Below are 16655 nucleotides of genomic sequence, written 5' to 3' on the forward strand. Positions count from 1 at the left end.
GTATTTAACTACTGATTAAAAATGATGAAGAACTAACTCCTGCATCCTCCCAGTGTGTGTCCTTTTCCAGGATGCAGTTCGAGGCTACGCACTGATCACGTGACTGTGCGTCTGTCAACATGAGTGGGCTCTGCTGTGCAGGGAAGCAACTGGGTGAACGCGATCCGTGACCTGCAATTATTCATATTCAATTCTCCTAAAACAAAGACTAGCTCTTTCATAACTTTCTTTAAAGCAACGAGGAACCAGTGCACCTGTTTTTCTCAACGCACGAGGAAATGTTACATTTGCTAACCGGGCGTTAGCTTAATTGACTGAGTAGCTAGCTTGGGGGCTAGCTAGGTGTAGCATCTGGATTTCATTTTTACTATTGACGCTTGACTCTCGCCTGAATCTCACTTGTGGTTGACATGTATTCTACAACACATTTGAAACAAGAAGCACCGGTCCTGTCTATCTGAGAAGCTGCATGACAGGTTAATTGGTATGTCGTGAAGACTCCTGGTTTAGACGGGATACGTTATCACCGAAAAACGAAACTAGCTATTGTTTTTTAATGTTTCAGTCTGTTCTTGCTAACAGGCATTGTAACTTCTGGTAGCCTTTTGGAGCTTTTATTGGCATGACACCTTAGCTATGACTGCTTGCATGTGTGAAGCAGGAGCATGAGTGTGCGCCTGGACGGGAGAAGATGCCACCCTCTTTCACCGAGCATTGTCCGGCTTATCCTATCGATTAGCTGACCGACACTTGCTGGAGAGGACTGGGGAGCTACCGTGTGTGAGAAGCCTTCTGCTTTCGGCGTTATCAATTAATCTCGTCCTGCTCGTCTGTCCCATGGCTGCTGTCGGTGGTGTGAACATGCTCGGGGACGTGGCACTGGCAGGTCCTGCAGGGCTGCTGCCCGCCGTGTCCTTCACCAACACCTCGGTGTTGCCGACACCAGGTACTGATACCCGGGGCTGCGAGAATGGCGCCTTAATGGACTCGTTTGGGATTTTCCTGCAAGGACTTCTGGCCATGATGGCTTTCAGCATACTGATGCGTAAGTATGGACACTCAGACACCTGACACCAGCTGCTGATGTGACCGAGCAATTAACCAATAGCATCACTCTGTCAATCAATGCGATATTGATTCAGCTGGGAGGCTGAGGAGGAGGAGGACAACACTAGTAGGATGGAAAGACTTTCTGTCTGTTTTGAAGCAAAACACAGGTTTTTCAGTACAGTTTGTCACTATTGTGGGGGTGTATTACAATAAGCTTACTCCCTACACTTCCTGGTACATGTTCGACCTTCTCTGTTGCAACTTAATCATATATATTCGTCAAAATTGCTTGGGTTTTCACTATAGGGGTTTTGTTATGCAGGTGTCAGAGTTTGTAAAAAGTCAGGGAGTTAAGGGAGCAATTGCAGGAAAAAATACTTGTGTTTTAGCAGTTCACTCAAAAACTGTGCCTACCCTTCCAATTCACTTGTCTAATAGGGATTTGCTTAAAATATTTGTAACACTACCCCAAGTGACTACATATTCCCTGCTACTACCGTAAAAGCAATAATTATGTCTCATTGATTGTAAGAACTTTAAAATGTGCATTGTAAATGGTGTTTCAAGCTCTCTATGAGTAGGCTTTATATCAGAAGTGGGCAGCCTCATAAGTAGATAACAGGGAAACATTTGTGTAGAATTTAGCCGTGGTTCCATTCGGTCAGTGTCTGGCACAGCTGTGAGACTTAATGAGAGCAGCCTCAGTTGTGTGTGTCCCAGAGCCTCGCATCAATGAGGAATGTTCAGCATTTCAGAATTTTCCCCCCCGAGGCATCTCTCTGAGCAGAAGAAGTAGGCTGAGGCTGAGGCTGAGGCCTGTGTTCACATCACACCCAGCTACACACTGGGTGTGTTTAGTCTAAAGTCACGCTGGTGCTCAAAGCAGAGACTGAGGTCACACCTCACAGTACAGGTTGCCTGCATGAACGCAGAAAGCCTTGGGAAAAGCTACACTGCAAGTTTTTCAAAGGTCAAATAGTCACAATAAAGGGGCTTCTCCAGGGAGGTATCTAAAGCATTTCGAGTCTCTGTCAACGTTAGAAAATGTACTCTTGTGATGTCATAACATGGTAATGCTAACCTCCCCGTATGCAGCACTGTGTCATAGGAGTTAAAAGAACATGGTCGGGGGTGTAATGCAAAACAAGCCGCTTTTGTGAAGAAGAGCACAAGCTTACTTTGTCTTGGATCTATATTGCTTTCAATAATGAACATGCTTAAAAATCAATTCAAGTAAGGCTGTCTTAAAAGCCAATCATTTAGATATACATATATTCTTACATATATTTAGTATTTCCAGTTATAACACTGTCTTAGTTTGCAGGTTTAGAACAGCTTAATCTTTGTCGCTTTTGCACTCATATGTTTCATAGTTTTGTCAGACTATATGTAGGATTTTAATTACTAAACACTGAAGTATTTGGAGTGTGATTATCTTCAAAAGAAAAAGCAAGAAACAAAGCGTTTCTCTGCTTCCTGTGAAGTTAGCTGTTGTGCGGCAAATAAGGGCATTGAATTCATCATTTCACAGCTGCTGCGGGTTTTAGGTTTTAGTCTGGGCGACTAGTTCTGCTTCCTCTGTGACCAACAACACATTGTCCTCAATAGGTTTGTTGTTCTGCATTAGCCAGTGCAAGTCCCCCATGCAAATCCCCCATTTCAAAATCATGTAAATGTCGGTACAAGAAAGTATTATCAGTTAAACTCCACAGACAACCTTCTATAAAATCCACAAAATGCTCACTGGACTCTTGACAGCTCACAAGATGATGTACCTTGGTTAAATGATAAAATAAAAGAGATTATATTTGATTGATTCTGTCTTTCATTGTGTTTGTGTGAGTGTCATTAAAACCCCACTATCTCTGTGGTACACTCTTCCCCTCACAGTGAAACGCTTCAGGGAGCCAAAGCATGAGAGGAGACCCTGGAGGATCTGGTAAGGCTGCTGAGCCAGCTCTCTGCAAAGGCATCAAATGAATCCCACTGGAGTTCTTCGGACGCTTATCAAATGTGCTGTCTCTCTGCAGGTTCCTGGACACCTCGAAGCAGGCCATTGGGATGCTGTTTATCCACTTTGCTAATGTCTACTTGTCTGACCTCACAGAAGAGGATCCTTGCTCACTGTGAGTCTATCCTTTATTCCTGAGAGCTCCCTTCAGCATGTTACAAATAGATATCCAAGAAACTGTGTTATAAGACAAGTAGGCTGTATGGCTCTGACTGCAGGCTCAAGTTACACTTTACTGTCTCTCCCCAGATACCTCATTAACTTCCTGTTGGACGCGTCTCTGGGCATGCTGCTGATCTATGCTGGGGTGAGAGCCGTCAGTGCCATCGTAGAGTGGAGGCAGTGGGAATCTCTGCGTTTTGGGGAATATGGTGAGTGTGTGTGAGTGGTCAAGTGTATGCCTGTAATGCCCTGTGGAGGGCAGTAGCTGCATTGTCATTCATTACCAGTTTGTCCCTGAAACAGTTTGTGTATCACTGAAGCGGTGAAATCTGATAATGATCTGTGCTGCTTAAGCTGTACTCATACCTCAGTAGATATTTTTTAACATATTCTGTGTGTGTCTGTGTGTGTGTGTGTGTGTGTGTGTGTGTGTGTGTGTGTGTGTGTGTGTGTGTGTGTGTGTGTGTGTGTGTGTGTAGGAGAGCCGGTGCAGTGCACAGCCTGGTTGGGCCAGTGCATCCTCTACATCCTCATCATGATGTTTGAGAAAGTCCTCATCATGCTGGTCCTCCTCATCCCTCAGTGGAAGAAGGTCAGGCAAAGAGATTATTCGAAATGAAGCGGGTGACATAAGGTCCCCAGTGTTGTCATAGTTATCTTTTTAATTCAATACTCATTTTCAGTATTTGGATTAGGCAAGGAAAAAGAACCATCTTTTGGACCGTTTCTCACTCGCCATGCTGCTCGTCTCTCGTGTTGTTTTCTCCGTTTGTACAGACTGTTGTGTTAGCTTGCAGGTTATTGTTATAGGTTTATCTCACAAAGAGGAGAACAGAGCATGTTCATTGATTTTTAGAGTTAGTGTAGAAAACGTAATGTTGCCTTTCAAAGCTTTGTCCATGGCTTCCCTGTTGTGAGAGGCCACTCTACCTGCTATTTGTATGGGCTTTTAGTAGAAACCGGAATAGTTCACACATACCGTATTTTCCGGACTATAGGGCGCACTGGATTATAAGGCGCACTGTCAATGAATGGTCTATTTTCGAAATGTTTTCATATATAAGGCGCACCGGACTATAAGGCGCATTAAGCGAAATGTTGTTACCTCCAGCGTTGTTATGCTCTATACCGTAGTGAAGAGCAGCTGGGTATGTGACACTCTGAGGAAAGAGGAGGGGGAAACAGCGGAGCTGGAGTAATCCTTTTTTATTGTCTTCGCCGACAACGCAGCCAACCTGGCAACAACTTCACTTTCCCAAAACTACTTCTTCCGCACAGACACGCCCACCCCGCATGTCGCTCTCCTACACACTCCTTTTCTACATGCCGTAAAACGGATACATATTATATAATTATTAATTATATAACAGAAACAAAACAGTCAGACAAGTCAGTAATAACTTCAGTTATAACACGTAAAATACGTATAATTGATTCATTAATGTTGAATTCTCTCCCAGCTGCTCTATTCCCATGTTCTACTGTGTGACTGATAGCCTTGAGTTTGAAGTCCGCGTCGTAAGCGTGTCTCTTGACCGGTGCCATTTGGTGCAACTCCGCGACGCTCCTGACTACGGTAGCCGTAATGCTGCAAGCGGTGCGGCTTTGTAGTTTACCAAAGTCGTACTAAAACATTTTGACAGAGCGCCGTGAGAGCTGTGTACCACACAAAATCACTTCGAGGTCAGTAAGCACAACCAGAATTACCGTAATCCATATATAAGACGCACTGTTGTTTTTTGAGAAAATGTAAGGCTTTTAAGTGCGCCTTATAGTCCGGAAAATACGGTACATGTTTGTCTTCAATGATGAATAGTGAGGGGATCAAGCTATCTAGCTATACTTTTTTCTCTCTAGTACCAACATTATGAACTCCGTAAGTGTCAAAAGCTACAATTTGCAACAAACTTAACTTACTCTAGCCTTCAGTTTTAGGATTTGCAGACCCGTTGTGGTTTCATTTGGTAATGTCTGTTGAGGTGTGAATATCGTTCTACTATATCACTTTTTCAACTGGACTTTGAACTTTCTCTTGTTAGACTAGCTGAGTATTTGCTTATGCCTGTGCTTGTGTGTGTTGTATATTTTTGTGTGTGTGTCGCAGCTGGCTCTCCTCAACCCCATAAAGAACCCAGACCTGGAGCTGGCCATCGTCATGCTCATCGTTCCGTTCTTCGTCAACGTAAGTCGCTTATACATTGTTTCACTGCTCCTGCTTCACCAACACTCTACATGTCAAGTCAAATTCAGATTCCTCTCTTTTTGTTGATGGTACCATGTTCATTCTGTTGTGTGTTTATGAATGTCGATTCCCAGTGGGGAGATATAATTCACCAAGGTATTTTCTGTTTGCTTTCAGGCCCTCATGTTCTGGGTGGTAGACAATTTCCTCATGAAGAAGCACAGGACAAAAGCAAAGCTGGAGGAGCGAGAGGAGGACTCGCGGGGGAACAGCAAGGTGCGCTACAGACGAGCTCTGTCCCATGACGACTCCGAGTCAGAGGTAAGTGTCACAAACAGAATTCAAACAGCTCTTATGACGACTGCCATTTCGGGACTTCCAGGTCATACATTCCACCACATTGATAGGCTTAGGGGTGGGACAGCGGTTGTCCAATCACAACAGAGCAGCCCAGCTAACCAATCAGAGCAGACTTGGCTCAGAGCGTGAAAAGAGCATGTAAACATGTCACTGTAGTCACAAAATACAGATATGAACCTGAAAAATAATCATAATAGAAAAAGAGTGCATTGTGGGAGGTCAAGTTGGTACGGAAAGCCCTTGGCGCATACGTAGAATCGTGGTAATTTAGTGTATAAAACCAGGCATTTTCTGTGTATGAATACTTTTTAAGTACACAATTTTGGAAACACCCTCAGTGAGACCAGAGAGGGAATTCCTGGCAGGCGGCTGATTTCACACAGGTGTTCTAGTTTCCTTTAACATGTAGCTATAAACGTTGAGGGCATAGAGTTGTTCTCTAGGCTGGAATCGGTCAACGATATTATTTTTTTGATATTTCTGTTTATTGGATATTGAATGTTGGAAAGCGACTGGAAATGCAAAGGAAAAGAGGGCACAACATGCAGCCAAAAGCCTTTGATGGTGGCGATAAAGGTGCTCAGTGTGTGTGTACTTCAGTAAAATATTGAGAAATTACAATGTGAAATACTCTGTTAAAATGACTTTCAAAGTGTTAGTAGAAGTACAACAGTATTAGCTTCAAAACATATTACAAAAAGTACTCGGATGCATTTTCAGAATTAGAATACCTATTATTCATCAGACAGATAATGAGTTTGTTGCAGCTGGTAAAGGTGAGGCTAATTTACACACTGTGTTTACTGCTGGGTATCTGGTAGAGGAGAGCAGGTCAGGCAAAACAGGAAGAGGAAGTACTCAGGATTTCAGTTTGTGTTTTTGCTGCTGATCTGTGTTTACTGAGCCACACAGGGGCCGGTGGTTTAATGGATAAAACGTTGATTTTACTATAAACCAGAAGATCCTGACTTTCCATCCTCCCTAGCTCCTGACTTACTTCTGTCGTTAATTTGTCCATCTATCGACCCATTTACTTTGTTGGTCTGAAGTGTGTGTAGCAGACACAAGCACTGTCCATTTCTAAATGTATCCAAAATCGTTTCACTTGGAAGTGTTTGGAGTGGTCAAATTATTGCAACGATTAAACCCAGATTACACACTTTGCCCATGTCCCTGCAGCTTGTCCTTGTAAACTGGATTCCTCGCCTCTAATTTTTTTACTTTTAGTTTAAACACCTTTGAATCCATTTGTCTCTGAGGTTGTGGTAACACATGTAAAGTGACTCCCTGTCCCAGAGGTGACATGCAGTAGTTTTTGCCTTCTTTCTTACATCTAAAAGCTCTTTTTCAACCATAAATTATAGCTCTCAGATATATGCAAAACATTTCTCTGAAGTGTTTGGCTCGAAATAGCAATGTAACTGCTGACGCGACGTGGTGAAATTAGGTTTTGTGTGAAAGATTGATCACAGTGTTGTTTTTTTGACAAATGGTGGTGCTTTTCTTGTCAGTGGGCCACATTTGTGAGTTTTCAGATCCCAAAAGGAAATGTAAAGCCGCTTTTCAGGGCATTTTAACATTTGAATGGTCAGTGCAAACAAAAGCCTGCCTCATGGTCTGTTTCACTGCATGTTTGTGTTCTGCAGCTGCCTCAGGGAGAGCACGCTTTCTGCAGCGCCTGAGCGTGGGGGGGGGAAGGGCAGAGCTGCTCGAGATTCCATAAATAGCTCACAGCAGCAGTGTGTTTCAGCGGGCCAGTGGCGCAATGGATAACGCGTCTGACTACGGATCAGAAGATTCTAGGTTCGACTCCTGGCTGGCTCGTGTATCTTTTTCGCTTTTTAGAACCAGCTTTAACCGATTGTATTATCAAAATATACTTATTACTTGATGAGGTTTTGGAGAGGAAACAGATTTAGAAGCATGTTAGTTAGTGGCTTTTCCCCACAGCAGATGCGTGATTGAGTATCACAGAAACAAGACGGACAGAAACACGACTTGCCTGTGCTTAAACATACAACACACGTTATGTTTTCCGGGGGGCGCTATAGAGGGTGATAATAACCTTGATGTCATACGGTCATTTTTGGTTTGTGCTTGAGGCCAAACATTTACAACAGAAAGCACGCCTTACAAACTGTAGGGTTGGGGTTTGAAATAAGTGGGGCAGGGAGAGTCTAATGAAAGACGTTATGTAGTTGTGTTTATAGAGCATGATCCATACTGAGGACTAAAGGTCGCTTTAGAGATATATTTCAGCCTCATGAACCTGTCTCCCTGTTTTTATAGATCCTTTTCTCAGCGGACGATGAAATGGATGAGTCGGACGAAGACGATGTCCGCCGTCTCACCGGCCTGAAGACGGTGAAGAAGAAGAAGCTTCGCATGGGGATCCCTGTTTGACCCACGGTGACAGGATCAGATTTCCTCCGGTAGCTGTTCACCTCGCGTTTACACTCCCCTTACCTCCACGGGTCCTCTGTCAGCCTGAGGAGCTGAGATACCCTTTGACGACAGATAAAATACTGTAACTCAATTCTCTTTACTGTGACTCCTGGAGGAGGTCTAACCTGGGAATCACTGGGAGTACATCAGGTACTTCGGATCACTTGCATTTTGACATGGCACTTCTGGGAGTTTTAGGAAAAAAAAGAATCCACCATCAACAACTTGAATATCATTGAGTCCTTTATGTACGTGTAATAGGGAAACATTAACACTGGTTTACTACAGTTTGGACTTCAGTGTGTGTGGCTGCAACGCTCCAGGATCAGGTCGGTTAACTAAAAACTAAAAGGCCACGAGGAACCATGCAAACAAAACTGTCCTGTGGGCTTGTGACCTTTGGATATTCTAACATTTCCGTTAAAGTGATTGTATTCCTGATGTTAACTTTGTCCTTTGTTTTCTCACATAGATGTACCACCATGGCCTGTGAAGTGTGTGTGTGTGTGTGTGTGTGTGTGTGTGTGTGTGTGTGTGTGTGTGTGTGTGTGTACAGTTGGACAAACCTTAACGCATTTCTCAGTGTTTGAATCACTGTACTTATGCAACTCTTCCAGCACAGTAACTCGCTAAACTACTGCATATCTGGTTTGTAATGTTACTCGTGTCAAAGGGAGCACATTAACGCTTGCAGCAACCTTCCATTAGTGTCTGTTGACTAAGCACTTTCCACTGTTAAACCTGTAGGACTGCAACATCCCTCGAATATTAGCTCAGCATGTGTCTTCTGCAGTCTCAGTTTGTCTGTGATCGATGTGTTTTGTCATTGAATGTCTTTGGTCTTGTCTTAGGTTTTCCGGGATCTTTTTTTTGTAAAGTACTGAGTGTTATTTTTGGGCCAAAAAGGTGACTATGCTTGTTCCAAAAGTGTTCTTTATTCCTTAACTCCAACAGGGAGAGTAGATATGGGAACCATTTCTTGCACAATTTCTCAGCTTTCATCTTTTCCTTTTTGTGTGATAGTTGTTTTTTTATGTTACAAAAATGTGCCTGAGTGAAATTACCAGCAGGTGTTTGTTGTTGTTTTTGTGTTGGTTAGTTTTTGGACAGTTTTTATCCAGAGCTCCAGATGTTCAGGCATGAAGCAGCATTCAGCAGGCTCTGATGTTAAGAATGTGACATGCATAGACCTCTAAACTGTTCAGTGACTGCGGACCAGACAGAGAAAGTGTGTGTGTGTGTGTGTGTGTGTGTGTGTGTGTGTGTGTGTGTGTGTGTGTGTGTGTGTGTGTGTGTGTGTGTGTGTGTGTGTGTGTGTGTGTGTGTGTGTGTGTGTGTGTGTGTGTGTGTGTGTGTGTGTGTGTGTGTGTGTGTGTGTGTGTGTGTGTGTGTGTGTGTGTGTGTGTGTGTGTGTGTGTGTGTGTGTGTGTGTGTGTGTGTGTGTGTGTGTGTGTGTGTGTGTGTGTGTGTGTGTGTGTGTGTCAGTGTATATATATAAAGTATAACTGCATGTACTGGTGGGGCTGTATGCGTGTGTATAGTGGGTGTGCCTGCTGGTCCTCTGTAAAGTAAATGGAGAGTGACATATACTGTGATGGTGACGGCGATGATTCCATTATGATGTTTTTGGCATGATGGCAAGGAACATATGACGGCTCATTTTAAAAGAGGGGAATACAGAATTATGCAGCAGCTTTGGGAACTCAGTTGGGACAAAGAGGGCTTTTAGGATTTTGCAAAGTGAAACTACTAGATCAGAGGTTTTCAAAGGGACCGTGCGGGCTCCAGGAGGTGCCCCCAACAGTCTTAAAAGAGGCGGAGTGAATGGAAGATCACCCAGCCTAAATGATTGGTTATGGTATGGTTCAGATATACTGTAGTTTTTCCTCTGAAACTAATGCATTCCTAGGACATAGCCTTATGATGAATTTGGTTAAGTCTGAGAGAATGTCAAACATCAATATTAGGCTATCTTGACTTAATTGTTAAGTTTCTATGGTATCTAATAATATATTCATGATCCCATGAGCATAACTAAGTAAATAAAGTAAGGGGGGGTTGACCGGGCACCTTCTTTTGTCTGAGGGGAGGCCTACTGTCCCACACTTTGAAAATGCTATAAATGAGTATAGGGAAAAGAAATGGAGGGAAATTATCATTCTAAATGCTTTTCCAATAAAGGATGTGATACACTACCTTGATCACTGACTGCTTCAGCTTATTTCACCGTTTTAGTTTCATGATGTGGGATTCCAGCAGTCACGATTGGTGTTTTTAGCTTCATCTCTGGTTCCTCCAAATAAAAATGGGCTTCAGAGATTCTTCCTCTGCAGGGCCTCCCCGCCAAGCTGCAGGGAGATGAGAGCAGCAACATGATCCATTTCTACCACAAGAGAACCCTGAACCGCAGGTCGGCACCGGAGCTGTTTTATATAGACATGTTCTTGTATTGGAGCTGAAGTACCTGCTATAAGCAGCACCCTAAAGCCTTTAAGAAAACATTATTTTATGGTGAATCGACAAGAAATGAGCGCTTGACCCATTATCAAGGCACAGGTTTTTAGTACCGATGGGTTGCAGCAAATGGGTTGCTTTCTTCATAGCTCTAGTTTAATTTCTTTGTAAACTGGCTGCTGATTCCACTCAGTGATGTCATTTCCTGTGGGACAGCATACAAATATGTACCCTTCATTTATTTATTTCCATATTTATTTATACTTGTGTCATTTTTAGTGCTCCATAAAGGTCATAGCACTTTTTGTAATGTCGTTGTTAGTGTATACTGTAGCAGTGTTGCTGTTTTGGCTCATATGTAATATAGTTTTCTGTCCTTAGTTGTGAGAAGGCGTAAAGTTGCCACTTGACCACCAGGGTGCGGTACTGGTTAACATAGAGAACTATCCAGGTGCAACTGATACCATTTGGTTAAATCATAATTTTTCAACATCTTAGTGTGAGGAAAGATGTGTGCATTGCTTGTTCTTTACCACTAGGCAGATAGCCACTACAGACTGACAGGAGAGCTCACCCATCCTTCAGTCCTGATTGTATATCCAAAAATAGATCCACATGGTACTTATAGCTTTTTATAAATACCTAAGGGAAGACACACTCTTAGCATCAAGCGTCATGGCCGTCATTTGGGAGCTCTTTAAAAAATACTTTACATCCTGCTCATCAGCTACAGTTAACACCAACGCCTGTTTTTCCATGAAGTACTTATGACTGTAGGACCTGATTTCAGCCCATGTCTAGAACAAGCGTATCATTTGTTGTGTTGTTTGTTTCTCCTCCATAAATAAGTACAGGTTATAGAGGAGGTTAGGGGACAAATGTGTAGAGATGCTAATTACCTTGAGCCTTGCGTTTTTTATAATTAGCACCTGCATAAAAGTGTATCATCTTGTAAGACTAACAAACAAATGCATTTTTTTACCAGATTAAGTGGGAATTATCACAAACACATGGAGTTAGATTTTGTTTCTATAATGTTTAAATATTTATGTCGGGACCAATTCTGTTCTAAAAATTAGACAGCCATAATCTTAAAACCTGTGATGCTGCCTAAATGACTTTACAGCCTTTCAGATTCTCTCTGTGTCGTTCGGTTTGAAGTTTCTAAATTATGAGTCGGTTTCCCAGAGTTCACACTTCAATTTCAGAAAAAGAGGCCGAGTTTTCTGACTGCTAAATAGGCCCATTGACTCAACTGTTTGCTTACTGATGTCATCTTAAATTTATATTTTAAGATGACATCAGTAAGCAAACAGTTAACAAGAACCCAATGAGTGAAAGTAGTCACAGGCACAGACAAATGTGTTTATTGCCTGCCAAAGTTTTTATTTTATTCATGGTTTATTTTAGCTATTTAATTCACAGTAGAAGTGGGCCGAATGCGAGTAAGAGTCTTAGATATTCTGATCCCAGGTTTCACTTCCTCTTAATCTTCTTAAATTAAAACTGTAGATTTCTGGTATAGGCATACTATCTTACAAACTAAATATTTTCAGATGGAGACCCCTGTTGGAAAATTGGATCAATTGCATATCCCAAAGGGCCGTGACATGAAAAAGGTTAAAAAGGAAACACTGATTTAGTACATCAATTGCAAACATGTTTTAATTGCGAATTAGGTTTAACATTCAGAGCATGACAGAATATTATTTTACACATAACTTGGTCTTCCCTTCTAGATGTCTTCAATATTCTGAGAGGTTTTTTTTCCCCCTTAACAGGGAGATTCGGTATTTACTGAAACATATTATGAAATTGTCATCACTGAAGTTTAACTCCAATTATTAAAAAAACCGATTCCATCTGAATATAGACCTGCCTATGCTGAAAGTAGTAAGTACATAAATTGTCTATTTCTCACATTAGCACAAAAGCACTAATGACCTTACTGTGACTGTGACTCAAACAAGGTGGTGGGAAAGTTTTTTAGCTGTCGTTTTGGTTAAGCCCTAATTTTGTTGGATCATGTGTTGACTGTCTGAAAATGCTTTTATGAAGATCCAAAATGTCCTCAGGCTTGAATACAGTCAGGAGGATTCCCATGAGCTGCAGGGAGGAGGTGGCAGTCCCTTTTTAGTCTCACAAAAACATTTAAAAGATGGGGTGTGTCTGCCAGGGGAGGAGGGGGCAGACAGCCATTTGTGTTGTGTCCCGAATTATCAGCTGTTGGCCTGTAAGCTTATCATAAAAAATGGGAGACCCGTTCCAACTGAAGGATCCCTCACGTCACGCCTAATAATAAATACTGACAACAGAAAGAGTGGGACAGAGGGTAGGGGTCTGACCAGGACTATATATAATGTCAGGCTTGGTGGGAGACAAAGACACACACTAGACAACTAACAGCGGATCTATCACACTGTAAAGAGGCTTCTGTGGATTCAACAAACCAGCTTTAATCAACATGTCACAGGTATGTTCGATCCAAATATGCTGTTGTGCTTACTGACACTGTGTGAGAACAAAGTGTCAACACTCTTAGCTTTCCTACTTTTCACTCGTAACATACCAACTTTATTCAATTCACTCCAGCCAGGTGAGGTGAAGAGGAAGAAGCGTCCCCCGATGAAGGAGGAGGACCTGAAGGGAGCTCGCAGCAAACTGGGACTGAAGGGCGAGGTCAAGAGTAAGACCTATGAGGTCATGGTGGAGTGTGGTGAGTAAAGCCTTTTGTCATTGTTCTCAAAAACAAGACAAGTAATGTAACTCCTTGTCAGATGTTAAGTTCACTTATATAAAGATATTATGGAGTGCTTTCTTTACATCAGTTAAATTTCCTTTTTTATACCTACTTGTTCTGTAAACCTGAAATAATATGCATCTTGAACATTTAATAACCTGACTGTCTGATAAACAACTGAAGAGATCCTAACTAACATTGAGTGATGTGTGTGATCATGTGAGATGGTGGATGAATCTCTAGATGCTATGTTCCAAAGAGAACATATTTATTCATCAATTCTTTCATTGGAAATGTAAATATTATAATTTAATAAATTTCAATAAATAAAATGTGAAATACATCAAAGCTGAAATGATTACATTTAACATACACATGCATAATTTAAATGTGAAATAAAGTAAATAATAAAAGGATTTACAGAGACTAAGAAATATTTTTTTCCCAACATGTATTTATTCATGTTACTATGCATTACATAAAGCATTTTCTGCATTATGTCAAAGTTAGTATATATTTCCTTTTGTTACTTACAAACATTATTACAATATAGCCTTATTTTTATATTTCAACGTGTACTTATGTTTAGAAGCAGTGTATTGACTTGTGGAGCATTTTTTATCCCCCACTATGCTGATCTGATTTAAAGATAGCTTTTTAATTATCCTTTATCGATGGTCTATCCAGAATGCATAAAACTGTGTTCCCTGACCGGGAATCGAACCCGGGCCGCGGCGGTGAGAGCGCCGAATCCTAACCACTAGACCACCAGGGAAGGTTATACCAATATAATCAAATTTTCAAACTTTTCGTGCACTCGAGCAAAACGCTAAAGTTTAGTGTTTGATGTTGGAATTGTGTTTTGTTTTGGTAAAAAATTGTTGATATGGTCTGGTAGCTGAGTTTTTTCCCGGTAAGTGGGTATGCCACAGGTTGTTAAATGTTAACATGCCCTGAGACGCTGTTTCTTACAAGTTGCTGCGTCTGGGTTTAAGAGGTTAACGTGTTGTGAATGAAAAACCATCGCAGTATTTCAGCACAATTGAGGTAAAGTTATTACCTAAACGCTTGGTAGCTAAGCGTTGATAGCGTTAGCTTGCAACTTCGCCGAGATAAGCAGTGTGCTTGCGGCTCAACTCCCATAAGCTCCACAATTCACTGAAATGTCGAGAACACAACAATAATTTGCTCCGGGGGAATAGTGGTTCAAATAAATGCAAGCCACTTGTTCTTCGCATCTTCTTCCTTAGGTATGGCTAACAAAGAAAGTGTTGGTTCGTAGCGAAAGTGGCAGCCTCTCCTTGCCATGTCTCCTCTGCTGGGGTCAGCTTTATGGAGCTGCTCGCACTGCTATTGGCTAGAATTCAGTTCTGTATCACGGTGAGGTCAGTGTGATAGGAACTGAACCAGGAATCCAATCGATGCGTTCCAGGCAGGGGGAAGGGATATGGCAGAGAATCTCCCTCTGGCCTGAACTTTGGGATTTTAGCTTTTGCAGACCTATTACATGCACACAAACATAAATAACACACTACAGGAAAGGGAAAACCCCAAAAAGCATAATATGGCCCTTTTTTAAGAAGTGTGCGTTGTGTTTTTCATTTAGCTGAAATGTTTTCCCATTTTAAGAACAATTTAGGGCTATGCTTATTTCCTTGTTGGTTAGGCCTTATAGACTACTAATACAACTAACATGTTGCTTGGGTTCGAAGGTTGTAAGGATATTTTTACACTGTGACATTGCATAAAGGCTTCATATTGTATGCAAAGCTTGAGAGTGCTCACACCACCACTCTTTGCTCTATAATCTAAAACGCAAAACTTAGTCAGAACTGAATCACCTTGCATAGCCTTGATGCCCTTTCATCCTCAAATATTGTCTCACTGATCCTAAGTCTATATTTGTGAGTTTGGTTTGTTTTCAAATGTTCAAATCTAACGGTCAATGACTTGAAAGTGCTTTCGATGGTCTTGCTTGGTAGGCAGTAAATGTCACAGAATAACATGTCTATCGGCTACAATGTCTCAAATCAGACCATTCACAACATTTGACAATATTTGTCAGTGAAATTATTAAAAGAGGTTATGTGAGGCAGGGACTACTGTAGAGACGTGAAAATCACAATTCACACAAGAGAAGACCTCTCTCATACTTTGCTTAATGATACCCAAGTGTTATTGTTTTTACTTGTTAAGGATGAGCAATCACCTGGCTTAAGCATCTGTTTTTGTGACCTTACAGTACATATCTGTGTCTCTCTGTGTTTAGAGCGTATGGGTAAAGTGGCTCCGTCGGTGTTCTGCGGAGTGAGGACAGGGACGGAGACGTCCCTTGGGAAGCCTGCTGCTGCCAAAGCTCCTGGAGCCAGTGTGTTCAGCAAGTAGACAAAAGCACTGAAGAAAACACACTTTATGATCTTATGGTGATGCTGCTTTTTTAATGTAATAAACAAGGATTTAGGATAGGTAAATGGGCTAGCTTTATGCCAGCAAGGTGTGTTGACTTTACTATGTAAGCAGTTTTTGTACTTTGTTATTTGCGTAGTGGATCAGTCTTGTCTGGGATTAATGTGTCTGATGCTCTGTGAAGGAGTAGTGAAATGTATTTATGATTGTTGAAACATTTGATTTCTTCTTTTTTTAAACCAAACATTTTTCTTGAATAAACTATTTCCCCCTGTATTAAGATGTGTTGTTCTTATTTATTTGTAGCATATTATAAAAACAGCTTAATTTCTATGGTAATTATCAAAACTCATAAAGCACACTTGTCATCCTGATTTCAACAGCCCAATTTTAAAGGCTAAATTATGTTTGCAAGCATAAGGCTAAATACATATAGCGTCATCAGTGAGACGATATAGCTGCCTCTTGCCAAAGTATGTTCAGAGATAAATATGCTGACCAAAGTTAAATTTAATCAGTTAAGTTTGTGTTACTGGCACAAAAAGGTGCTCTGTGGTGAGTCATTTTGTCCCGTATCGCAACACAACGCTCTGAGTCATCTACATGCATCATGCCGGCTGGGCAAATCTTTGGGATTATTTAACTTAAAAAATGTTACAAGATGCGGCCTGATTTTCTACAGTACTCTACTGTTTGCTTGCTGGTAAATGTGAAAGGACACAAATACACACTTACATTAAGTGAAGCAACCTGTTGAGGGAAAGTCCAGCAAAAGGCTATGGGCCTCCACATTGAGCCGAGGTCTGTTGGTCAATACTTCCTGACAACACACACACACACACACA

General features: G+C 41.6%; 1 protein-coding gene and 2 non-coding genes across 4 annotated transcripts; 2 read left to right on the top strand and 1 right to left on the bottom strand.

Annotated features, from left to right (window-relative positions):
* Positions 1–161: 161 nt before the first annotated feature.
* LOC134883119 (store-operated calcium entry regulator STIMATE-like) lies at positions 162–16086 on the top strand. 2 transcript variants are annotated; one of them, XM_063911314.1, is made up of 10 exons: positions 162–1045; positions 2941–2989; positions 3081–3176; positions 3311–3432; positions 3703–3815; positions 5328–5405; positions 5583–5726; positions 8055–8162; positions 13257–13380; positions 15674–16086. In XM_063911314.1, exons 1-10 carry the CDS (start codon positions 838–840, stop codon positions 15787–15789), a joined length of 1158 nt encoding a protein of 385 aa, XP_063767384.1. In that variant the 5' UTR covers positions 162–837; the 3' UTR covers positions 15790–16086. The 2 variants fall into 2 exon arrangements, with proteins under 2 accessions (XP_063767384.1, XP_063767383.1); XM_063911313.1 differs by lacking the exons at positions 162–1045; positions 2941–2989; positions 3081–3176; ... (3 more) ...; positions 5583–5726; positions 8055–8162 and adding an exon at positions 12895–13137.
* Positions 7517–7589, top strand: trnar-acg (transfer RNA arginine (anticodon ACG)). Its single transcript has one exon. It is a non-coding gene; the product is annotated as a tRNA-Arg (tRNA).
* Positions 14108–14179, bottom strand: trnae-cuc (transfer RNA glutamic acid (anticodon CUC)). The gene has a single exon. It is a non-coding gene; the product is annotated as a tRNA-Glu (tRNA).
* Positions 16087–16655: the final 569 nt, after the last annotated feature.

This window comes from Eleginops maclovinus, chromosome 20 (assembly GCF_036324505.1).
Source record: "Eleginops maclovinus isolate JMC-PN-2008 ecotype Puerto Natales chromosome 20, JC_Emac_rtc_rv5, whole genome shotgun sequence".
Classification (NCBI taxonomy): Eukaryota; Metazoa; Chordata; class Actinopteri; order Perciformes; family Eleginopidae; genus Eleginops; species Eleginops maclovinus.